The sequence below is a fragment of the Felis catus genome, chromosome B3 (genome assembly GCF_018350175.1).
Source record: "Felis catus isolate Fca126 chromosome B3, F.catus_Fca126_mat1.0, whole genome shotgun sequence".
NCBI lineage: Eukaryota > Metazoa > Chordata > Mammalia > Carnivora > Felidae > Felis > Felis catus.
The window spans coordinates 32,426,785-32,452,771 of record NC_058373.1 but is presented as its reverse complement, the minus strand read 5'-3'; the positions used below and the strand labels follow the sequence as shown (position 1 = coordinate 32,452,771).

The following is a 25,987-nucleotide window of genomic DNA, read 5'->3' as shown; positions in this document are numbered from 1 at the left end:
TTCCATACTGTTTTCCACAGTGGCTGTATTGGATTAGAATCCCCACCAAACATGCACAAGGGTTCCTTTTTGCCACATCTTTGCCAACACTTGTTATTTCTTGTACTTTTATTCCAGCCAGTCTAACAGATGTGAGGTGATATCTCATTGTGGTTTTGATTTGCATTTCCCTGATGATGAGTGATGCTGAACATCTTTTCATGTATCTATTGTCCATCTTCTTTGGAAAAATGTCTATTCAGGTCCTCTGCCCATTTTTAATTGGATTATTTGGGTTTTGGTGTTGAGTTGTGTAAGTTCTTTATATATTTTGGAGGTTAATCCCTTATTGGATATATCAGATTAAAATATCTTCTCTCATTCTATAGGTTGCCTTTTTGTTTTGTTGATGGAAAAAGTTTGACATAGTCCCAATTATTTATGCTTGATTCCCTTGCTTGGGAAGTCAGGTCTGGAAAAATATTTCTAAGGCTGATGTCCAAGAGGTTACCACCTATGTTTTCTTTTAGGAGTTTTGTGGTTTCTGGTCTCACGTTTAGGTCTTTAATCCATTTTGAGTTTATTTTTGTATATGGTGTAAGAAAGTAGTCTAGCTTCATTCTTGTTCACGTAGCTGCCCAGTTTTTCCAGCACCATTTACTGAAGCATGTCCTTTCCCCGTGGCATAGTCTTGCCTCCTTTGATCATAGATTAATTGACTTTAAAAACGTGGGTTTATTTTTGGGCACCCTATTCTGTTTCATTGATCTATGTGTATGTTTTTGTGTCGGTACCATACTATTTTGATGACTACAACTTTGTAGTATGTTTTGAAATCTGGGCTGGTGATACCTCTGGCTTTGTTCTTTCTGAAGATTGCTTTGGCTATCTGAGATCTTTTGTGGTTACATACAATTTTAGGATTATTTGCTCTAGTTCTGTGAAAAGTACTGTTGGTATTTTGATGGAGATTGCATTGAATCGATAGATTGCTTTTGGTAGTATGGCAATTTAAACAATATTAATTCTTCTGATCCATGAACATGGTATATCATTCCATCTGTTTGTGTCTTCTTTAATTTTTTTCATTCTTGTTTTATAGTTTTCAGAGCACAGGTCTTTCACCTCCTTGGTTAAGTTTATTCCTAGGTATTTTATCGTTTTGGGTACAATTGCAAATGGGATTGTTTTCTTAATTTCTCTTTCTGCTACTTCATTATTAGTGTATAGAAGTGCAACTGACTTCTGTGTATTTTGATTTTGTATCTTGCAATTTTACTGAATTCATTTATTATTTCCAATAGTTTTTTGGTAGAGTCTTTAGGGTTTTCTGTGTATAGTATTATATCATCTGCAAATACTGATGGTTTACTTTTTTCTTGCCAATTTGGATGCCTTTTTTTTTCCTTGTCTGATTGCTGTGACTAGGACTTCTAGTACTGTGTTGAATAAAAGTGGCAAGAGTGGGCCTCCTTGTCTTATTCCTTATCTTAGAGGAAAAGCTTTCATCTTTTCACCATTGAATATGATTGATGTTAGCTGTGAGTTTGTCATATATGGCCTTTATCATGTTGCGGTATGTTCCCTTTAAACCACTATTGAGAGTTTTCATCATGAATGGATGTTGCATTTTGTGAAATACTTTCTCTGCATCTATTGAGATGATCATATGATTTTTCTTTTTTGTTATGTTAGTGTGGTATATTATGTTGATTGATTTGCAAATACTGAACCATCTTTATATCCCCAGAATAACTCCCACTTGATTGTGGTGAATGATCCTTTTAATGTAGTTTGTTAATATTGAGGATTTGAGGATTTTTGCGTCTGTGTTCATTGGGGATATCGGTCAGTAGTTTTTATTTTTTGTTTCTGTTATTTGCATGGTGTGTCTTTTTCCATACTTTCACTTTTAGTTTGTATGTGTCTTTATTATTTTTTTAAGTAGGCTCCATGCCCACTGTGGGGCTTGAACTCATAACCTTGAGATCAAGAGTTGCATGCTCTTGGGGTGCCTGGGTGGCTCAGTTGGTTAAGCGTCCAACTTCAGCTCAGGTTATGATCTCGCGGTTTGTGAGTTTGAGCCCCGCATCAGGCTCTGTGCTGACAGCTCAGAGCCTGGAGCCTGCTTCAGATTCTGTGTCTCCCCCTCTCTTTGCCCCTCCCCTGCTCACATTCTGTGTCTGTCTCTCAATAATAAATACATGTTAAAAAATTTTTTAAAATAAAGGGGGTTGCATGCTCTACCAACTGAGCCAGCCAAGCACCCCTTGTATGTATCTTTAGGTCTGAAGTGAGTCTCTTGTGTGCAGCATATAGATTAAGTCTTGCTGTTTTTTTGTTTTTTGTTTTAAATCCATTCAGTCACCCTGTGTCTTTTAATTATTCAGACCATTTACATTTAAAGTAATTACTGATAGGTCTGTACTTACCACCATTTTGTTATTGTTTTCTGATTGTTTTTATAGTTCTCTGTTCTTCATCTCTTGCTGTCTTGCCTTATGATTGATGACATTCTGTAGTGTTATGCTTGGCTTTCTTTCTCTTCGTTTTTTGTGTATGTATTAGGTTTTGGGTTTGTAGTTACCATGAGTTTCATATGTAGGATCCTAAGTAGATAGCAGTTTATATTAAGTTGATAGTCATTTAAGTTTGAACACACTCTTAAAGGACTTCTTTTTTACTTCCTCCTTCATGTCTTTGTATATGTTGTCATATTTTACATCTTTTTATTCATAATTTTCTTCTAATTATGGCCTTTTCTTTTCCATTTAAAGAAGTCCCTTTAGCCTTTCTGGCAAGGCCCATTTAGTGGTGATGAACTCCTCTTAACTTTTGTCTGGGAGACTCTTTATGTGTCCTTCCATTCTGAATGATAACTTCACCAGATATTCTTGGTTTTGGTTTTTTCTTTTCAGATCTTTAAGTATATCATGCCAACTCCTTTCTGGCCTGCAGTGTTTCTGCAGAAAAATCAACTGATAACTTTGTGGTATTTCCTTTGTACTTAATGTTTTGTTTGTTGCTTAAAATTCTTTTTTTAAAAAAACTGTTTTGGGGCACCTGGGTGGCTCAGTCAGTTGAGCATCTGACTTTGGCTCAGGTCATGATCTCACGGTTAGTGAGTTCAAGCCCCACATCAGGCTCACTGCTGTCAGCATGTCAGCACAGAGCCGGCCTCGGATCCTTTGTCCCTCTCTCTCTGCCCCTCCCCTGCTTATACTCTGTTCTCTCAAAAAATAAAAATATTTAATAAATAATTTTTAAAAGTTTTAATTTTTTTTTAATTATTTATTTTGAGGGGAGCCCAGTGCAGGACTTGAACTCATGAACCGTGAGATCATGACCTGAGCTGAGACCAAGAGTTGCTTAACCAACTTAGCCACCCAGGCGCCTCTAAAGTTCTCTCTTTACCTTCAACTTTTGACACTTTGATTTGCATGTGTTGTGGTGGAGACCTCCTTGGGTTCATCTTGTTTGGAACTCTCTGTGATTCCTGAATCTTGATGTCTGCTTTCTTCACTTGGTTAGGGAAATTTTTAGCTATCATTTCTTCAAATAAGTTTTCTGCCCCTTTCTGTCACTCTTCTCCTTCTGGGACCCATTTAATGCAAATGTTTGTTCACTTGATGTTATCCAAAGGATCCTTTGCTATCCTCATTTTTAAAGTTCGTTTTATTTATTTTGAGAGAGAGAGAGAGAGAGAGCCGAAGTTGGGGGAGGGGCAGAGAGAGAGAGAGAGAGAGAGAGAAAGAGAGAGAATCGCAAGCAGGCTCCATAGTACCAGCACGGAGCCTGATGCAGGGCTCAAACCCATGAACCACAAGATCATGACCTGAGCCAAAATCAGACACTCAACTGACTGAGCCACGCAGGCATCCCAGCTATCCTCATTTTTAAAAATGATCTTTTTTTGCTGTTTAGCTTAGATTCTTTCCATTGCCTTTTCTTCCAGATTGCTAATCTGTTCTTCTATATCCACTAATCTGTTGATTCCCCCTACTGGATTTTTCATTTCAGTTATTGTATTTTTCAGCTGATTGGTTCTTTTAATATTTTGTATATCTTTGTTGAAGTTCTCACTGAGTTTACTCTTCTCTGCAGTGTTGTGAGCATCTTTATGATCGTTAAACTCTTTATCAGACATATTGCCTATCTCTGTTTCATTTAGTTATTTTTCTGGAGTTTTGTCTTATTCTGTCACATGGGGCATATTCTTCTGTCTCCCCATTTTATTTAACTTTGTTTTTGTTTCTATAAATTAAGCAAAACAGCTACTTCTAAACTTGAAGGAATGGTCTTGTGTATGGTGATTCTCCATGTAGACTGTGTGCCTGGTGACTTTGGCTGGTTGGCTGGAGCTGTGTCTGGTGTGGACCAGGGGTTCTGGGTCACTCCATGCTGGGCCACCCTAGTGAGATGGCCAAAGATGAAGTGGGTGTGGGCTGGGGTGGTCCTGGGGTTCTTTGAGCACAGCTGAACCTGAAATAGGTAAGCTAGAGTATCCTGGGGTTCTCCACATAGAGAGTGACCTGAAAGGACAGCTGGAGCCAAGGCAGGGTGACTGCAGAGATCTCAGGGTGCTCCACACTGGGATTGCCCTCACAGGACAGCTGTAGTTGAAGTAGGTATGGACTAGTGTGGTCCTGGAGCTCTTCCTACAGAGGGTACCCTGGGAGGACAGCTGAAGCTGAAATGGGTGCAAGTTGAAATGTTCAGGGTTCTCAGTGCAGGGGGTGCCCTGGTGGGGCAATTAAAGCTGAGACCTGCATGGGCTGGGGTGTCCTGGGGTGCTTTGTGCAGGGATGCCCCTGACCAGGGGTTCCTGGGCCCTCCACAAAGGGGCTATCCTGTCAGGGTGGATGAAACCAATACAGGCACAGGCTGAAGGTTCTCAGAGCATTCTGCACAGAGGGCACCCTGACACAGTGCATGGAGCTAAAGTAAGTGTGAGCCAGGGGGTCCCGGAGTCCTCTGCTCCAGGGATGCCCCAGCAAGCTGTCTGGAGCTGACGTGGTATGGGTCTGGAGTGTTGGAGTTTGTGCCTGTGTCACCTTGACATTGGCTGGAACTGTGAGTGCTGGCCAAGGGTGTCCTGATGTGTTGCACTGGGGCTGCCTTGATGGGATAGCTGGAGCCTGTGTGGGCTAGGGTCCTGGGGCATTAGATCTGGACCTTACTCCTGTCCACGCCCTCAAGTTGCAGAGGGGTGAGTAAACCATGGTGCTCACCAGCCCCTCCAACTTGGAGAGTGTCAGCAGCTCTTCAGCTGTTTGGCAGAGTTCTAGGGCTGGATCTTTTATATTCTAGTTGTTCTTTTAAATTATGGCTCTTTTTCTGTGCCCCAAGGCAGGAAAATCTGCTTATGGCTTTTCAGTGCTGTCCCTCCCCATTGCAGTTTGCAGCATTTGGGGTGGGGGTTCCTTTGTTACCACATCTCCATCTCTTCCTCTTCTCCATGTGGTCTCTCTTTGGTTGTGCAGAAACTGTTGAGTCAGCCCTCAGTTCTTCTTCAAGAGGAATTACTCTATAAATAGGTATCGATTTGGTGTGTCTGTGCCAGATGTGAGTTTAGGATCTTCCTATATTGCCATCATTGACCAGAACCTCTAGTTTCATCCTTTGGTATATAGCTTTCCAGTTTCCCCCCAACACTATCTGTCTATCTATCTATCTATCTATTTAATGTATTCTTTAGATGTATATTTTACTTAGTACATTTCACAGTATTCAACCCCTCATAAACATTTTGCAGTGATATCTATTCAATCCTGATGTGAAGTATAGGATTCCAGTTGATTCAAAGGGTATGATTCCTCTTTTCACTCATGCCCAGCACCATTTATTGAAGATACTCTCTTTTTCCCATTGTATATTCTTACCTCCTTTTTAGTAGATTAGTTGACCATATAAACATGGGTTTATTTTGGGGCTCTCTATTCCGTTCTGTTGACCTGTGTGTCTCTTTTTGTGCCAGTACCATACTCTTGGTTACTATAGCTTTGTAGTATATCTTGAAGTCTGAGATTGTGATACCTCCAGCTTTGTTCTTTATTCTCAAGTTTTCTTTGGCTATTCAGGGCCTTTTGTTGTTTCATACATATTTAATTATTAGTTTTTATAGTTTTGTGAAAAATGCTGTCGGTATTTTCATAGGGATTGTATTGAATATATAGATTGCTTTGGGTGGTATGGACATTTTAACATTATTTTTCCAATCCATGAGCATGGGATATCTTTCCATTTGTCTGTGTCATCTTTTACTACTAAGCCACAAAAAAGGATGAGATGCTACCATTTGTGACAACAGGTATGGACCTAGAGGGTATTATGCTAAGTAAAATAAGTCAGAAAGAGAAAGACAAATACATGATTTCACTTATATGTGGAATCTAAAAATATAGAACAAATGAATAAACAAACAAAAAGCAGAATCAGACCTATAGTTACAGAGAGCAAACTGATTGTTGCAGGGGGGAGGTTGTGGGAGGATGGGCAAAATGGGTGAAGAGGAGTGGGACATACAGGCTACTAGTTATGGAATGAATAAGTCACAGGAATAAAAGGTACAGCATGGGGAACATAGTCAATGGTATCGTAGTAGTGTCGTATGGTGACGGAGGGTTGCTCCACTTGCAGTGAGGAAAGCGTTAAGTAGAGAGTCGTTGTACACCTGAAATTAATGTAACATTTTGTGTCAACTATACTCAGATTTTTAGGAATAGAGAAAATAACATTAGGAATGAAAAGAGGTATATCACTGTAGAGTCTACAGACATTAAAGAGGTAAAAGAGGATATTTTTTTTTTAATTTTTTTTTTCAACGTTTATTTATTTTTGGGACAGAGAGAGACAGAGCATGAACGGGGGAGGGGCAGAGAGAGAGGGAGACACAGAATCGGAAACAGGCTCCAGGCTCCAGGCTCCGAGCTATCATCAGCCCAGAGCCCGATGCGGGGCTCAAACTCCCGGACCGCGAGATCGTGACCTGGCTGAAGTCGGACGCTTAACCGACTGCGCCACCCAGGCGCCCCAAAGAGGATATATTTTTAATATCTTTATTTCATGCCATTTGATTGTTTGGATAAAATGCACAAGTTTCTTGAAAAAATACAACTTACCAAAGCTAACAGAAGAATGAATAGAAAATCTGCATAATACAATGTCTATTAAGAAAACTGATTCCATTATTTAAACCTTCCTACAAAGAAAACCTCAAGCTGTATAACTTATCTGGTGAATTCTTTCAGATATTTAAGGAAGAAACACCAGTCTTGCAAAACTCTTCTAGAAAGCAGAAAAGGAGGGAGTAATACCTACCTCTTCTTGTAAGAAGGAAGTTATAGAATAATTTGCAAGGAAGGAAAATTGCAGGCCAGTCTCTTAGTGACTTTATTTATGGCGTAAAAGTCTTTAACACAATATTAGCAGATTGTATACATAAAAAAAGATAGTGTGTTACAGCAAAGTAGGTTTGTATCAAGTATGCAAGGGTAGTTTAATATTTAAAAATCAATGTATTTTACCACATTGACAGAAAATAGAAAAACTGTATGATCATTTTGATACATACAAACCTTTAAGCTTAGCATAAAAGGCCCTTTTCAAAGAACCTACCTCTGTCTGCAGCCTCCTCTCCTTGCATTGCCACGTATGCACAAATTCCTCCCACCATTTATGGAACAGTGTGCACTTTCTGTTATTTCTTGATTCTCTGCCTTGCTGCGTGTTGCACCACCTGCTTCTTTACCCAATAACTTGTTCTTCAAAAGGCAGTTTCCCCTCCCTTTATATATTCTGGATTTAAGTCCTTTGTCAGATATGTGTATTGTGAATATTTTCTCCCAGTTTATGGCTTACTTTTTAATTTTCTTAACATTGTCTTTCAAAGAGCTAAAGATTTAAAATTTTCATGAATTCTAATTTATGAACTATTGATTCTTCTATGGCTTGTACTTTTTGTGTCCTGTGCAAGAACTCTTTGCCTACCCCAGGGTTGCAAAGATTCTTCCCTGTATTTTATTTTAGAAGTTTTATAGTTTTAGCTAGTATGTTTAGGCTTAGGATTTATTTTCAGTTAATTTTTGTGTATAGAATGAGGGTAAGAGTCAAGGTTTATTTTTCTCCCAAAATAAGTAATTTTGTAGTCCCAGTACTTTCTTCAGTGAGTTACTGTGGCACTTTTATTGAAATCAATTGCCTGTGCATGTAAGGGTCTGTTTCTGGACTCTATTCTGTGACAAGGATCTATATTCTTAATCTTATGCCAAAATCTTGTTGTGTTTATTACTCTAATTTTATAATACTCTTGAAGATGGTGGTGTAAGTCTTCCAACTTTGTCTGTTTTCAAGCTTGTTTTAGCTAGGCTAGGTCCTTTGCATTTCTGTATGAATTTTAGAATCTGCTTATTAATTTCTAAAAATTTCTGAAAGATTTTAATTGGGATTTCACTATATCTGTATATCAACTAGGAGAGAATTGAATCTTAATAATATCATAATCCAGTCTGTGAACATGTATATCCCTCCATTTGCTTAGAGCTTAGTTCATTTGTTATCCAATTATGAAGTATCACAGTCCTGTACTACCTACTTCCCATTGTTTGAAAATAGCTGTTTCTAATAGTTTGTCCTGTTTTCTAGTTGTTTATGGCAGGAGTATAATTTTTGACCCTCTTACTCTTTCTTGGCCAGAAATTGCATCCTAGCTTTTGAATCTCCTCAAATCATCCTATAAAAATAGATCAAATAAGACTACAAAGCCAAAGACCCATGGATAACATCTACAACAAAACTAGGTGACTAGGCGTTTCTTTGACCCTCCAAATATGAATGGGGGAGGCTAAATCACTGACAGCTGAAGATCTGTGTGATACTACCATCAGTGCAGGAGGAAACAGGGAGGCAGCCTAGCTTATGATACATGTTCAGTGAATTGAAACAGCAAATCTATTTGAATTTGTGAGTTTCAAATGATACTTAAAAAAAAAAAAAAATCCCCTCATTGTTGTTATTGGAGTATACCAAGGAACCATCTTATTATTTTGAAAGCTGACAGATGAAAGAAGCAAGCATTTATCCTCCCTTTTCTGTTTTTACCTAGAGTGACAAAGTAGTTGATTAGGCAAAGTTTCTCTTTGCTGATGTACTTCAGTTCATAAATGAGTGAAGAATGAATGGAAAACTAACACATCACTTTGCAACCACTGATGAAATTAGTGGGTCTGGGCAGGGATGGTCAATGGCTGCTAATTCACAAAAAGGAAGAGAAGACATTCCTACAGAATCACACATGGCCATCTAGGAGGTAGTCTCACAAAATCTGAAGAAAAAAAAATCCGAACTGAATCTGATCAAGCTTACTGGTCCACCAGTTTACCAATCACAATTATGTATTACAATCACGTATTAAATCACAATCATTTATTAAAAGACACCATAGGGATACAATAGCAAAATTTAGTGAGGACAACTCTAGAGTAGGATTTGGCAAACTTTGGCCCATGGGACAGATCTGGCCCATTGCCTGTTTTTGCATGGCTTATGAAGTAGGAATAGTTTTTACATTTTTAAATGGTTGAAAAAAATCATGAAATGTGAAAATTAAATAAAATTCAAAGTTCAGTGTCCACAAATAAAGTTTTGTTGGAACACAGCCATGTTCATTTGTTTATGTGTTGTCTGTGGCCACGTTCATGCTACAGTGGTAGAGTTGTAACTGCAACAGAGACTATAAAGCCTACAAAGCCTAAAATATTTCCTCACTGGCCCTTCACAGAAAAAAAATTACTGATCCCTGATCTAGAGGACTAATGACCCAGTTTCTTCAACAAAAAAATGTAAGGGAACAAAAGAGATAAAAGGAAGAACCAACAGTTTGAAAGACACTTAAGAAATGTACCAGTTACCACAAGATATTTGGATCCCTAATCAAAAAAAATCAGGATGGCTGGCTGGCTCAGCATGCGACTCTTGATAGTGGGGTTGTGAGTTTGAGCCCCATGTTGAATGTAGAGTTTACTTAAAAATAGTCTTGTAAAAAAAAAAAATAGAGAAATGTGAACATTGACAAATATATTTGATATTAAGGAATTGTTCATTTTTAAAGTTATGATAACCATTTTGTGGTTATGTTTTAGGAAGAGTCCATAGCTTTTAGAGGTATATTCTGAAATATTTACAGAATATTACAGAATATCTGGAATTGATTCAGAATAATCTGAGGAGTGGGAGTTATTGGGTGTGGGTGTAAAAGATTGGCCATGTTATGAAAATTGTTGAGACTGAAAGATGAGTGCATGATGGTTCATTATACTATTTTACTGTTTAGTGTTGTGAATGTCTGAAAATCCACGTTACAGACTTAAAAATAAATCAGTTATTTCAAAATAGAAATTTTTAAAAAATTGATTCAAGAGCCATATCCTCTGGGCCTTGTAATCTAATGCCTCTTTTCTGTGCTTCTGCAGAAACATGGGATTTACCACATTGATTGTTACTGTTAAATGATTGTTTGATTTCCCTATGAGTCGCTGAGGGCAGGGGTCATGTGTTATTTGACTTTGATGCCTAGTGCTAATCATAGGACCTGGCACATAATAGATTTTTCATTAATATTTTTGGAACAAATTGTGACACTTCATAGCATATTTGATTTCTAGATGTTAAAGATTTCAAAATATAGTAACTCCTATTTTATTGACATTATTCATTAGTTTTTATTTGCTATATGCCTTCCAAACAGCCTGTGTTTCAGTATGAAAGCAAACTGTTTATAGCTCTTATAAATAAGGAAAAATATAACTCTAAAGTAAGTTACAGAATGGGCATGTTCATTTGAACTGTCTCAGTCTGAGACATGATATGGTTTGTTTATCTTCATGCTAAGTGTGGAGTAGTTCCTTCCAAATAAGACAATTATTTATTCTGTAGGCACAAAATTGTATATTTCTGAATGTAGGGGAAACATCCACATTCAAATGTAAGTTAAAAATCTAATCATCAAGGAATGCAAATTGGTGCACGCATTACGGAAAACAGTATGGAAGTTCCTCAAATGAAGATAGAGGGACTTACAGGAGTAGATGTAGGGCAGGGTAGGAGGGTCCTAAGCTCACCTTGTCCCATGGAAATGCCTAGATAACACCCACATTGGTGTAAACAACCCAGAAAATGACCCAAAGTCTGGCAGAATAGATTCTCCATAGCTAAATGTAGAGAAGAGAGGCCACATCATAAAGGATAGGAAGGGTGGAGACACAGTTGGGAACCAAACTAACCTGTGAGACTATCTGCGGAAGGGAGGGATGCTGTTGGCACAGAGAGGGGAGAGGAGCAGACCCCACACCAGGGACCCTGGGCATAGATAGGGACCTGTGCTGAGAAGATGAATTTCCATAACATTTGGCTTTGAAATCCAGAGGGGCTTAATTTTGTGAGTTCTGACAGTCAATGGAGCTTAACACCTAGAACTTTAAAAATAAGCAAGGGGTGCCTGGTGGCTCATTCAGTTGAGCATCTGACTCTTGATTTAGGCTCAGGTCATGACCTCATAGTTTGTGAGTTCAAGTCCTGTGTCAGGTTCCTTGCTGGCATTGTGGAGCCTGCTTGGGATTCTCTGTCTCTTTCTGACCCTCCCTGCTTGTTCTCTCTCTTTCTGCCTCTCTCAAAATAAATAAATTAAAAAATTGTTAAAAAAAAATGTTTTTAAAGACACCAAAAAAAAAAAAAAATCCCAAGGATGGACCTTGTTAGACTCAGAGGGCATTAGGAAACTGAGTCCTCACCCTTAAAGAGCACAACAAACAGTTCCACTGAAATATAGCATAGAAGCAGCAGTTTGAAGAACACCTGGGTGGGATGTAAAATGGGAGGGAAATTTATTTACCAATCTCAAAACGTGTTGGAGGGACAGAGACGTTTAGGAGACTTTTCTAAGAGCAAGAGCTAATGGTGCCATTTCCCTCCTATTCACCCCAGCCTAGATACATGGACACATGAAGGGACCAGTGTAGCATGAACACTCTCCACATAGTTTGTTAATAGCATGCCCTGTCCCCTTGCTCTTCTGCAGGCCTGCCCCCCCCCAACCCATCCTCAGCAGTTCTCCAAAGCAGCTACAGGTCCCTTCTCATAGCCCACCTGCGCAAACTTTGCTAACACTGTGTACCCTGTCCCCATGTTTTGTGAGCCTCCAACCCACCCTCAGCAGAAGTTCAAAGTGGTGCCACAAGTGTAGCAGAGTATAAGCAGCCCTGACAGGGCCAGTACCACTCCAAAATGACACCTACCCTGGAGAGAGAGGAAGATAACCACATATACCAGTTCATAGCCCCAGCAGTGTGCTGAGAAGACATCTGGTCTGACCGTAGGCCCTGCCCATCGATGAAAGCTTCCTGGGGCACAACACAGGAAGAGTGGCCTGAAGTTCACTGTGACCACAGCTCTGAAAGATGCCTGGTCTGATCCAACTCAAGCCCCAGGTGCTCCCATACTGGCCCACTGACAACACAGGGATCAAACCCTCCCCACACAGGCAGAGAGAGCCACTGAAGACAACTGGACTAAAAGCAAAAGTGGCTTAGCCACAACAGTAGGACACCCATGCAACACATATAGGAGACACCCCTACAGTGCCAGTTTCTGGTGAACAAGGAACATTGCGCTGCAGGGCACTACAGGACTTCTTCATAAAGCTACTACTTACTTCTTTTTTTAAGATTTTATTTTTAAGTAATTCCACACTCAGTATGGAGCTTAAATTCACAACCCTGAGATCAAGAGTCACATGCTTCACCAGCTAAGCCAGCCAGGCCCCCAATGCCACTACTTTCAAGAGCTGAAGACATAGCTGACTTTCCTAACACATAGAAACAGACACAGAGAGTTAGGCAAAATGAGGAGGCAGAGAAATATGTCCCAAATGAAAGAACAGGACAAAAATCACAGCAAGAGATTGGGACACCTGGGTGGCTCAGTTGGTTAAGCGTCTGACTTCAGCTCAGGTCATGATCTTGCAGTTTGTGAGTTCAAGCCCCGCATTGGGCTTTGTGCTGACAGCTCAGAGCCTGGAGCCTGCTTTGGATTCTGTGTCTCCCTCCCTCTCTGCCCCTTCCCTGCTCATGCTCTGTTTCTCTCTGTCTCTCAGAAATAAATGAACATTAAAGAAAATTTTTTTTGAATCACAGCAAGAGTGTTAAACAAAATGGAGATAAGTAGTATGCTTGATAGAGAATTTAAAGTAATGGTCATAAAGATACTCAATGGACTTAAGAAAAGAGTGGAAGACCTCAATGAGACCCTCAACAAAAAAACAGAAAACATAAAAAAGAATCAGAGATGCAGAACTCAGTAACTGAAATTAAAACTACACTAGATGGAATAAATAGTAGACTAGAGGAAGCAGAACAGATCTGCAATCTGGAGGACACAGTAATGGAAAGCAATCAAGTTGAACAAGAGAAAGAAAAAAGGGTAATAAAAAATGAGAATATATTAAGGGAACTCTGACACCATCAAGCATAATAACATTCCTATTATAGGGATCCCAGAAGGAGAAGAGAGAAAATGGAGCAGAAAATTTATTTGAAGAAAATTTCTCAAGTCTGGGGAAGGAAACTGATGTCCAGATCCAGGAGAAACAGAGATCCCCTAACAAAATCAACCCAGAGAGGTCCACAACAAGACACATAGTAATTAAAATGGCAAAAAGTAATGATAAAGAGAGAATTTTAAAAGCAGCAAAAGATAACAGTTACATACAAGGGAAGCCCCATAAGACTATCAGCTGATTTTTCAAAGAAACTTTGCAGGCCAGAAGGGAGTGGCATGATCTATTCAAAGTACTGAAAGAAAAAAAAAAAAAATCCTGCAACGAAGAATCTATCCAGCAAGGCTATCTTTTAGACTAGGAGAGATCAAGAGTTTCCCAAACAAAATTGAAGGAATTCATCACCACTAAACCAGTCTTACAAGATATGTTAAAAGGGATTCTTTGAGTGGAAAGGAAAGACCATAATTAGGAGTCAGAAAGGTAGGAAGCACAAAACGAGTAAAATTAAATATGTCAATAAAAATTAGGGGATTCACAAAATAAAAGGACATGAAGTATGACACCATATACCTAGAATGTGGAGGCAGTAGGAAGAGGAGCAAAAATTTAAGACTTTTAGAGTGGGTTCAAACTTAAGCAACCATCAACTTAATATAGACTCCTGTTTGCATAAGATGTAAACCTAATGGTAAACAGAAATCGAAAACCAATAGCAGGCAAAAATTAGAAAGGAATCTACATATATCACTAAAGAAAGGCAGCAAAACTGTGAAAGAGGAGAACAAGAGAAGAAAGGAGTAGAGAAAAATTACAAAACAACTACAGAACAAATAACAAAATGGCAATAAGTATGTACATATCAATAATTACTTTGATTTAATTTTTTAATGTTTATTTTTGAGAGAGTGTGTGAGTAAGGGAGGGGCAGAGAGAGATGGAGATAGAATCTGAAGCAGGCTCCAGGCTGTCAGCACAGAACCCGATGTGGGGCCTCAAACTCACTAGCCATGAGTTCATAACCTGAGCCTAAGTCGGACATTTAACCAACTGAGCCACCCAGGTACCCCTATCAATAATTACTTTGAGTTTAAATGGACTAAATGCTCCAATCAAAAGATACAGTGTAACGGAATAGATAAAAAAGGAAGATCCATCTATATGCTACCTACAACAGACTCATTGGAGACCTAAAATACACTTGCAGACTGAAAGTGAAGTGATAGAAAGGCATTTATCATGCAAATGTAAGTGAAGAGAAACCAGGGTAGCAGTACATATATCAGACAAAATAGACTTTAAAATAAGGACTGTAATAAGAGACAAGGACACTGCATAATCATAAAGGGAACAATTCAACATGATATAGTAATTGTAAACAATTATGCACCCAACATGGGAAAAAGCCACATACCTAAAGATAAAGGAAGCAATCAATAGTAATACAGTAATAGTAAGGGACACTAACACCTCACATCAATGGACAGATCATCCAAACAGAAAATCAACAAGGGAATGGTGGTTTTGAATGACGCATTGGACCAGATAGTTCTAAGATATATTTAGAACATTCTGTCCTAAAACAGTGGAATACACATTCTTTTCAAGTGCACGTGGAGAATTCTCCAGAATAAATTACCTATTAGGTCACAAAACAAGACTCAACAAATTCAAAAAGATTGAAGTCATATTCATCTTTTCTAACCACAACACTATGAAACTAGAAATAAACCACAAGAAAAAAATATGGAAAGAACATAAATACAGTGGGGTTAAGTAACATGCTATAAAATAATAAATGGGTCAACCAAGAAATCAAAGAGGAGATCAAAAAGTACATGGAGACAAGTGAAAATTAAAACACAATGGTCCAAAATCTTTGGGATTCAGTAAAAGTGGTTCTAAGAGGGAAGTTTATAGTAATATAAGCCTACCTCAAAAAGCAAGAAAAATCTTTAATAACCTAACCTTACACCTAAAGAAGCTAGAAAAAACAAAACCCAAAACCAGTAGAAGGAAGGAAATAAAAAAAGAGTAGACAAAAAAACAGTAGGAACAGTAGACCAGGAGCTGATTCTTTGAAAAAGCAACAAAATTGATAAACCTTTAGCCAGTCATTAAAAAGAAAAAGAGGACTCAATATCAGAAAGGAATGAGAAGAAATAACAACTAACACCACAGAAATACAAAGGATTATGAGAATATTATGAGAAATTATATGTCAACAGATTGGACAGCCTAGAAGAAATGGATAAATACCTAGAAACATATAACCTTCCAAAATTGAATCAGGAAGGAATAGAAAATTTGAACACACCAATTACCAACAATGAAATTGAATCAGTAACCAAAAACTCCCAACAGACCAAAGTCCAAGACCAGATGGCTTCACAGGTGAATTCTACCAAACATTTAAAGAGGAGATAATACCTATTCTTCTCAAAGTATTCCAAAAAATATAAGACAAAGGCCATTCTGTGAGGCCAGCATTACCCTGGTACCAAAACCAGATAAAGACACTGCTGAAAATGAAGTACAGGCCAATATCTCTGATGAACATGGATGCAAAAATCCTCAACAAAATATTAGGAAACTGAACCCAACAGTACATTAAAAAAAAATTACTTGCCGCAGTCAAGTGGGATTTATTCCCAGGATGCAAGAGTGGTTCAGTATTCACAAATCAATCAACATGATACATCATATTAATAAGAGGATAAAAGCCATATGATCGTTTCAGCAGATTCAGAAAAAGCATTTGACAAAGTACAACATCCATTCATGATAAAACATCTCAACAAAGTAGGTTTAGAGGGAACATACCTCCACATAATAAAGGCCATCTATGAAAAACCCACAATTAACATCATACTCAATAGTGAAAAACTGAGAGCTTTGCCCCTAAGGTTAGGAACAAGAAGACAAGGATGCCCACTGTCAATATTTTTATTCAACATAGTACTGGAAGTCCTAGCCACAGCAGTCAGACAAGAAAAAGCAATAAAAAGCATCCACATTGGTAAGGATGAAGTAAATGTATCACTATTTGCAGATGACATGACATTATATATATATATATATATATATATATATATATATATATATATATGTAGATAGATAACCCTAAAGACTCCTCCAAAAAACCTACTAGAACTGATAAATGAACTCAGTAAGGATGCAGGATACAAAATTAATATACATAAATCCATTGTATTTCTAGACACTAATAATGAAACAGCAGAAAGAGAAACTAAGAAAACAATCTCATTTGTAATTGCACCAAAAATAATAAGCTACCCAGGAATAAACTTTAACCAAGGAGGTGAAAGACTTGTACTCTGAAAACTATAAAACATTGATGAAAGATACTGAAGATGACACAGACAAATGGGAAGACATTCCATGCTCATGGATCCGGAGAACAAATACTGTTAAAATGTCAAAGCAATCTACAGATTTAATGCAATCTCTATCAAAATACCAACAGCATTTTTCACGTAACTAGGAAGTAATCCTAATTTGTATGGAACCACAAAAGGCCTTGAATAACCAAAGCAATCTTGAACAAGGACAAAGCTGGAGGTATCACAATCCCAGATTTCATGGTACAGTACAAAGCTATAGTAATCAAAATAGTATAGTACTGGCACAAAAATAGACACATAGATCATTGGAACAGAATAGAAAGCCCAAAAATAAACCCACGCTTTTATGGTCAGTTAATCTAGGACAAAGGAGGCAAGAATATGCATTGGGAAAAAAATCAGCTTCAATAAATGGTGCTGGGAAAACTAGACAGCTACATGCAAAAGAGTGTAACTGGACCACTTTCTTATACCATACAGAAAAATAAACTCAAAATGGATTAAAGACCTAAATGAGAGACCTGAAACCATAAAAATCCTAGAAGAGAGAAAAGGCAATAATTTATCTGACATTGGCCATAACAACATTTTTCTGCATGTGCCTCCTTTGGCCAGAGAAACAAAAGCAAAATGAAACTATTGGGACTACATCAAAACAAAAAGCTTCTGCACAGCAAAGAAAACAGTCAACAAAACTAAAAGGCAACCTATGGAATAGGAGAAGATATTTGCAAAGACATATCTGATAAGAGGTTAGAATCCAAAATGTATAAGGAACGTCTACAGCTCAACACCATCCCCCCCCCCAAATAATCCAATTTAAAAATGGGTAGAGGGCAGGAACAGACATTTTTCCAAAGAAGACACAGATGGCCAACAGACACATGAAAAGATGCTCAGCATTACTCATCATTAGGGAAATGCAAATCAAAACTACAGTGAAGTATCACCGCACACCTATCAGAATAGCTAAAATCAAAAACAGAAGAAAAACAAAAAAGGATATGGACAAAAAGGAACCCTGGTTCAGTGTTGGTGGGAATGCAAACTGGTGCAGCCACTGTGAAAAACAGTATGGAGATTTCTCAAAAAATTAAAAATTAATGTAAGACCCAGTAATTCCTCTACTGGGTATTTACCCAAAGAATATGAAAACAGTAATTTGAAGGGATATGTGCACCCCTATGTTTATTGTGGCTTTACAATAGCCAAGTTATGGAAGCAGCCCAAGTGTCCATCAATAAGTGAGTGGATAAAGAAGTGGTATATATATACACAATGGTATATTTCTCAGCCACATAAAAGAATGAGAACTTCCTATTTGCAACAACATGGATGGACCCGCAGAGTATTATGCTAAGTGAAATAAGACAAAGACAAAAACCAAATGATTTCACTCATGTGAAATTTAAGAAACAAACTAATGAACAAAGAAAGAAAAGACAAAAACACAGACTGTTAAATACGGAGAACAAGCAGATGGTTGCCAACGGGGAGATGGGGCGATGCAAATAGTTGAAGAGGATTAACAGTACCCTCATCTTGATAGTCGCTGAGTAATGTACAGAATTGTTGAATCATATTGTATACCTGAAACCAATGTAACATGGTATGTTAATTATACTTGAATTAAAAATTATTTTTTAATGTTTGTTTATTTTTGAGAGAGACAGAGCGCGAGTGGGGTGAGGGGCAGAGAGAGAGGGAGACACAGACTCTGAAGCAGGCTCCAGGCTCTGAGCTGTCAGCAGGCTCGAACTCATGGACTGGGAGATCATGACCTGAGCTGAAGTCAGATGCTTAACCGACTGAGCCTCCCAGGTGCCCCAAATTAAAAAATAATTTAAAATTATAATCCTCAAACCAGATGTTTTTTATCTTTTCCCTTTTATTAGCTTAATAAGTAATTGGTTATGATTATTGAAAAATTAATTTTTATTAAAAAAATTTTTTTTAATGTTTTTATTTATTTTTGAGACAGAGAGAGGCAGAGCATGAGCAAGGGAGGGGCAGAGAGAGAGGAAGACACAGAATCCGAAGCAGGCCCCAGGCTCTGAGCTGTCAGCACAGAGCCTGACACGGGGCTCGAACTCACAGACCGTGAGATCATGACCTGAGCCAAAGTCAGATGCTTAACTGACTGAGCCACCCAGGTGTCCCGAAAAATTAATTAAAAAAAAAAATTTTTTTAACGTTTATTTATTTTTGAGACAGAGACAGAGCATGAACGGGGGAGGGGCAGAGAGAGAGGGAGACACAGAATCGGAAGCAGGCTCCAGGCTCTGAGCCATCAGCCCAGAGCCCGACGCGGGGCTCGAACCCGCGGACCGCGAGATCGTGACCTGAGCTGAAGTCGGACGCTTAACCGACTGAGACACCCAGGCGCCCCCCGAAAAATTAATTTTTAAAGATCCCAGTTCTTTTTCTTGCTTTCTTCTCTGTGCACATTGTCATCTTCATATTTTGTAGCGGCTCTCGTATCATGGATATTTTTTTCCTATCTTCAATGTAACTTGAACCTCACAGACCTTGAGCTCCAGGCAAAGTGAGTCAGAAACACAACTCTGAAATTTAAGACAGGATCTAGTTTTTAAATACATCACCTGGCACCTAAACACCTCACATTCATCAAGAAGCCCTTTGGGTGTTCTGGGGTTAAGGACTAGGTAGGTTGTCTAATGGTTAGTCATCGAGTTATTTTTGTAACCATATTCTCCTCTGCTGTTTTCCTCTGAATCAGAGTATTTGTAGCAGGTGTGAGCATTTTTTAATTGTTACTTCCATAAAAGTAAAATGCTGTTCCTTCACAGCACTTATGATCATATCTGGCATGGTTTGAAAGCTAATTTACTTAGCTAAATGCGACGACCCCCATGATGCCCTCATGGCTTGCCTGCTCAGACCTGAGAGGAGTCTGAACCACTAACGAAACTAGTTCAGTAATAGAATCAACAGCAAGGGAAACAGTTTAGTCAGGGTGAAGGTGTGGGTTCCCACCCTCTCCCCCCCCCGCCCCCCGCCATCATTCTTGGATATCACATTGTCTACCTCTGACCTCTCCATTAATTAGTTCCTTTTTACTTTCTTTTGATTGGCTTCCTTTCTGGTAACTGTTAATTATTTATGGTAATGGAGGCCAAGGAGAAGGTGGATAACTAAAATCTAGAAATGAACTTTGTCATTTATAATACTTGAAAATCAAAGTTTGCGGTTCTGTTTATATATACAAAAGTGTGGTATGGTGCCCCTTGGAATCATGTGGCTTTGTGCCACTGCAGAGAGACTGTGCTGGAGCTGGACAGCAGGAGGGAATAGGCTACAGGATGATCAGAGGACATGGCGGGGGTGAGGGGGCCAGAGATTGGCACTCCTTTTTTAATTCAGTAGACACGCAAGATACAAAGATGAATGAAACAATTCTTGGTCTCATGGAGTTTGCAATAAAGTGGAATCTAGAAGGAGAGTGAGGTAGAGTGACACATACACAGACCTAGTAGCATCTAGTCCCACCTGCTGAATTCAGTGCAGACTTCATAGCCCTTATTTTCACTCCATCCCTGTGCATCACCTGACACTGTCGATCATTCTCTATTTGAAAGTCTTATTCCCTTTAGCTTCTGCATGCCTCTATCTTAGACATGACTTCTTAGTTTTGGCTCTATTCTTTCGACGGTGGTAAATTTTGCATTTCCTAGAGTACTCCTCTTTTTTTCCCCCTCTTACCCTATGCTATTAATTCCTAACCATTTTCCACCACCCAGCACTTCAAAGGGATATGGCAGACTCTCTTCAGGTAGCAGTGGCTTCTTATGGCAGTGGTTTTTGACCAGGTGATGGAACAGTATCCTGAGCACCAGGAGGAGCAGCTCCCTGGGTGATTCTGATGCATTCTCCCCTGCCCTTAGGCAGCTTCTGTGTCTTTTTAACGTATAGCACAGTAGTCAGCCGTAGTAGAGCTCAGTGATGGTGAGTCTTTAGTAGCAGCTGGTACAGTGTGCTGTAGGTGCACAGAGCAGGTTTACTTAACTATCTGAGAAAGTCAGGAGAGGCTGCATACAGGAGCTATCAGTTGAGCTAAACTGAATTTATCAGATGGATAAGCCTTAAAGGAGATTCAAAGAGGTGGATTTTCAGAGACAGGGAGATGCATTATTAAAATCTAGGAATATATGAATGGCAAGTGGTTAGGTACACAGGCTTCTTTATTAAAACCCAAAACATTAGGATGAAAAAGCTCTTTTTGAATCTTCAACAAGATTGGTATGAGTCAAATAAAAGTAAGATGTTCTGCATCATTGGACAGGTAATAAATGTATGGGCTTCATTGTTCCCAAGAAATACTGGCATGAAATATTCTGTTAATTTTAAGAAAGAGCTTCATTCTTTCATTCACTGAAAACTCGCTGAAGCATCTTCCAGTGTCAAACACTATTATGGGTGGTATATATCCAGTAGTGAGCAAAAAACAAACATAGCCCCTGCCTGCATGGGGCTTACAATGAGGGAAAAAATAGACATAAAGCAAATAATCACTACAGACACACCAACTGTGATCAGTGCTGTGTGTGCTATGAGAAAGTCTAACAGCGTGACCCAAGTGAGGTTAGGGATGAAATGAATAATGATTGGAGGTTAATTAGAAAAAACATCAGGGGGAGAGGCAGAGAGAAGACATATACAAAGTTCTAAGGCAAATGGTTTGGACAGGTTTTATGAAGGGCTCTAACATGGCTCGAATGAGAGACACTGTCAGGGAGGAGACACCACTTTTCCCCACATGGCCACTGCACAGAGTCCTAAGTGGAGCGGCCACTGGGGTGGATCCAGTAGCATTTGCTAAACATCGTGCTAGTTGCTGGGATCTCAAGGGGGTAATGAGACACATTCTAGAACCTGCCTTGCCTGCTCAGAGATTCCTCCTCAGTTTATGAAATGTAACCACTTAGGAGGTAAGTACAAGATCCTTTGAGAGCACAGAATTCTGAGGTCAGCCAACGTAGTCTCGGGGAATTGTGGAGAATAAGCTGCGTTTTCAAAAATCAATGAAAAAGGAAGCCATTTCAGAAGAGAGCTGTACAACAAAATCCAGGTGTGAGGAGCATGGCGCATTTGCAGAACTTCAGGGAGCTTTGTATGGGCTCCGGTACAGCGTTTAGATGAGAATTGAAGGAAATAATCACACATGAAAGGCAGAAGCCAAATGTTAGAAATTTACACGCACTGAGGAATTTGAACTCTATCTGGCAGGTGCTTCTGGCAAGCGGTGAGGGAGGGGATGATGAGGCGGTGGCATCGAAAGGGAATGACTTCATCTGATGCTTGTTTTACAAATTACTATTCTGGCAGTAGCACAAATAGATGGAGAAACTAGGCCTGGACCTAATTTCTAGGGGACCAGGGGATCTGGGGACCAGATCCAAGGATCGTGTGGCAATTCTGGGGACAATTGGTGGTGGCCTGCTGCAGCAGTGGCAGTGTACGTGGGGAGAATGGTGGGTGAGGAAGCTGTTTGGGGGTAGGATCTTGGAGGACTTCTTGGTGTTGAGGGAGGAGTGAGGAAAGGAGGAATCAAGCATGATGACCAGTGATCGTTTGGGTGACAGGCAGGTGTGCATGATGCCATTTACTAAGGCAACACCGTGTAGGAATGGCAATGTGTGCGGAGGACAACTGTCGAGATCCAGCTGGACAAGCTTGCATGGAGAGATCTGTGGAGCAGTCCAGTGAAGATGTCCCTTAGAGCCCAAACTGCACTAGAGACAGGAACAGGTGAGATCAGGGCAGGGCCAAGAGCTGTTCATTTCTTTCTTTCTTTTTTTTTTGAATCAGCTTTTTATTCTAGAATAGTTTGGGATTTACAGAAAAGTTATAAAAATCGTACAGAGTTCCCATGGATTTATCATTTCTTTAGGTCTTCTACCTCTTCCTTGAGTTTTTGCCGTATTGGAATGGGTGTCCTTGTTTTCACAGATATTCCCACATAAATGCTTAACAGGCTTATGTAGTTCAAAACACAAAGCAATATAAAAAGACATAGAGTAGGGACACCTGGGTGGCTCAGTCAGTTGAGCGCCCAACTTCGGCTTAAGGTCATGAACTCAGTTTGTGAGTTTGAGCCCCATATCAGGCTCACTGCTGTCAGCCTGTCAGCACAGAACCTGCTTCAGAGCCTCTGTCCCATTCTCTCTGCCCCTCCACCACTTGCACTTTACCAAAATATAAATATTTTTTCAAAAAAAGACAGAGTAAAAAAATCTTACTCCAACCCCTGCCCCCATCTGTACTGTTTACTCCCACTCTGTACAGATAGCTTTTTTTCTTAGTCTATACTAATCCTTCCAGTTTCTTTTTAATGTAAATATAAGCAAATAATAAGAATATACTTTGTATGTTTCCTCCTTTTCTTATCAAAATGTACTATATTGTGGACACTGTTCTGTCACTTGCTTTTTGCTGAACAATATACCTTAGAGATTAGTACGTATCGTAGAACTACACTGTCTGAGAAGGCAGCAACAGACTGGCCATAAGTGGCTACTGAGCACTCGAAATGTGAATGAAAACCAGAATTTAAATTTAAATTTAGATTTTAAAATGGAAGCAGTGTAAATTATTTTCCCATTAAACATTATTTTGGTAGAATGACCTTTCACTTCAGCCATCAAAAATGCAGTATCCAAATTAAGATGTGGTGTTAAGTGTAAAACACACTGGGTTTCAGAGACTTCATTTCATTTTTTTTACACTGCCGTAATGTTTTACAGTGTTTACATGTTGACACATTTTGACATATTAAGTTAATTAAAATATTAAAATTTTACCAACTTCTTATAAAATGTGGCTATTAGAAAATGTAAAATTACATATGTGGCTCAAATTATATTTCTACTGAACAGCACTGATATAGAGCATTACTTTTGTACAGTTGCATAGTATTCTGTTGTAGAGTACCATATTGAACCAGCCCACTGTTGATGTATACTTGAATTGCTTCCAGTCTTTTACTGTTAGAAATGCAGAAATGCTTAACCTTGTCCATGCATCACTTCCCATGTGTGCAGACTGATCTGTGAAATGAATTCCCAGGATTGGAGTTGCTGGGTTAGAGAGTACTGTGTTGGTAATCCTGATATTGCCAAATCATCCTCCATAAGAGTTGTACCAGTTTGCACTTTCCACCAACAATGTGTGTGAGTGCCAGGGTCTTCGTATACTGCTGTTTTACACTACAGTATCTACATGTTTAGGATCTGATAGTGAACACATTTCTTTTTGCTAATTCTGAGTTTTAAGAAATCACAGATGGTTTGCCTTTTTTCACTAAAAAAATAAAAGCTACTAACTAATGATGAAACTCTTAGAATCAGCATGTTTTTTTTTTTTTCTTTTTCAAATGAAAATGCCAAGGAATTAACACACGGTTTTCCCGGGCTCTCCATTTCTCTGGAAGTTGTGGTTTCACCAGATACAGATTTAGGAAGAGAGACTCTATGAGGGTTCATTATTTATAAGGGACATTTTCTTTTGTTTTCTAAAAGTAGGAGTTTTCTCAGATTCTTCCAGCAGCCTTCCCTGGCTCTGGTGGATTAACACTACAAGGTAGACAGGCAGTGAAGGCAGGATTTGTATACTGCTAGATTTTCAGTTCCCTGGATTAGTATTAGTGGAGCCTAACACATTCTAACTTGACAGGCTTCTTAACTGAGGAAATCCACTGACATAATTGGAGCTTATGAGTGACCATAATGGTTAAATAATCAATTGTTTGCTGTTAATAAGCTGCAGAAAAAGTTCATCTTTCTACCATAAAGATCTAACTGCCATCTCTCTTTTGAGACTAGTGTGCCCTCTACTGCCCTCTTTGCCTTTTCTTCTTTCAGATTGAAATGAAGAACTAGACATTCAGCGTCCAAAAACAAGTTGCTTCGATTTTTCCATTTGTAGGAATCGGAAAATGAGATTCTCATGAAGAGAACTCTGTGTACTTAGACGTGTCAGATAAGTTAATAAATTCTTATAATGGAAATCCTTTACTTACAAGGATGTATCGAATTACCAACATATTGGCAAATCCTAGAAATGTATTTTATAGCAAATATGACTATGGACATTAACTATCTGTAATATTTTATTGATTTTCAGTATGAAAAGTTTAAGCAAAGCTGAGACTGTTACTGTTGATCAGGCAGGAAGAGCCTTAGGACTTACTGGAATGGTCATCCTTGGCAACGGGTGATGTTGAGTCATTTCTACTCTGCTTAATCTAAGAATCAGTCTACAACTTTCCAATGGGAAGCAGCTGCACCATAGCTATTCTCCATGTCCCTTTTTGCTTCTTACAGCTAATTGTGCTTAATTATTTTGTTTCAGGAAGGGTTTTCACTCATTGGTAGCAAGAACTGGTTGAAGATTGTGAGACGCATGGATTGTCTGTTGTTTGGAACGACGATAAAGGCAAGATACTGTGTAGCCAACTATTTTTAAGCAAATGATCGTACCCTTGTCATCTTCTAACTATGCATGGGGGTGGAGTGAGTGCGGGAGCTTCTGTTTGCAGGGGAAATGGTACTGGGAAGAATATGTATGTTTAAGAAAGGTTTGTATTGGGAACATAACATGAAACAAGGTGTGTAGAGAGGCAGAAGCCTAGTTAGGAAGAGGGTGTTTCTGAAGAGCCAGGGCTTTGATTGATCTGTCGACGCCTGTCTGACAGAGCCGTGCAACCATTCTCCAGTCCCCAGGCACAAACTGCGAGGATGTGGGGTACATCATTGTTTGTCTTACTATTTTCGAATGCTTTACTGTGTCTTTTCATTTTCCCTTTTCAATATTCAAAAATTTCCCTTTTACTTGCTTCCTAGCTGCATTAAACATAAAGAATGATCCTCATCAGAGAAACATACAATACAGGCTAAACACCTGGATTATTTTCTTTCAGAAATAACTGTAAAAAAAACAGTCTGTTAACATTCACCCAGTAGATAATATTGAAATTTAGGTGAAAGCTCCTAATTTTTCATGGGCTCATAGACTGAGAGTTGGAAAAGCATCTAATAGAGCACCTAACAGAAGGGTCTTAGCCTGGGGTTCACAG

At 39.0% G+C, this 25,987-nt stretch overlaps 1 protein-coding gene across 1 annotated transcript in view; it reads left to right on the top strand.

The window, feature by feature from the left end:
- REC114 (REC114 meiotic recombination protein) overlaps nt 1–25,987 on the top strand; it is a 106,711-nt gene that overhangs the window by 64,419 nt on the left and 16,305 nt on the right. Inside the window, exon 3 of the mRNA XM_019832084.3 lies at nt 25,264–25,347. Within this exon, the coding sequence (XP_019687643.3) occupies nt 25,264–25,347 (84 nt within the window). The remainder of the gene's footprint in view (nt 1–25,263; nt 25,348–25,987) is intronic.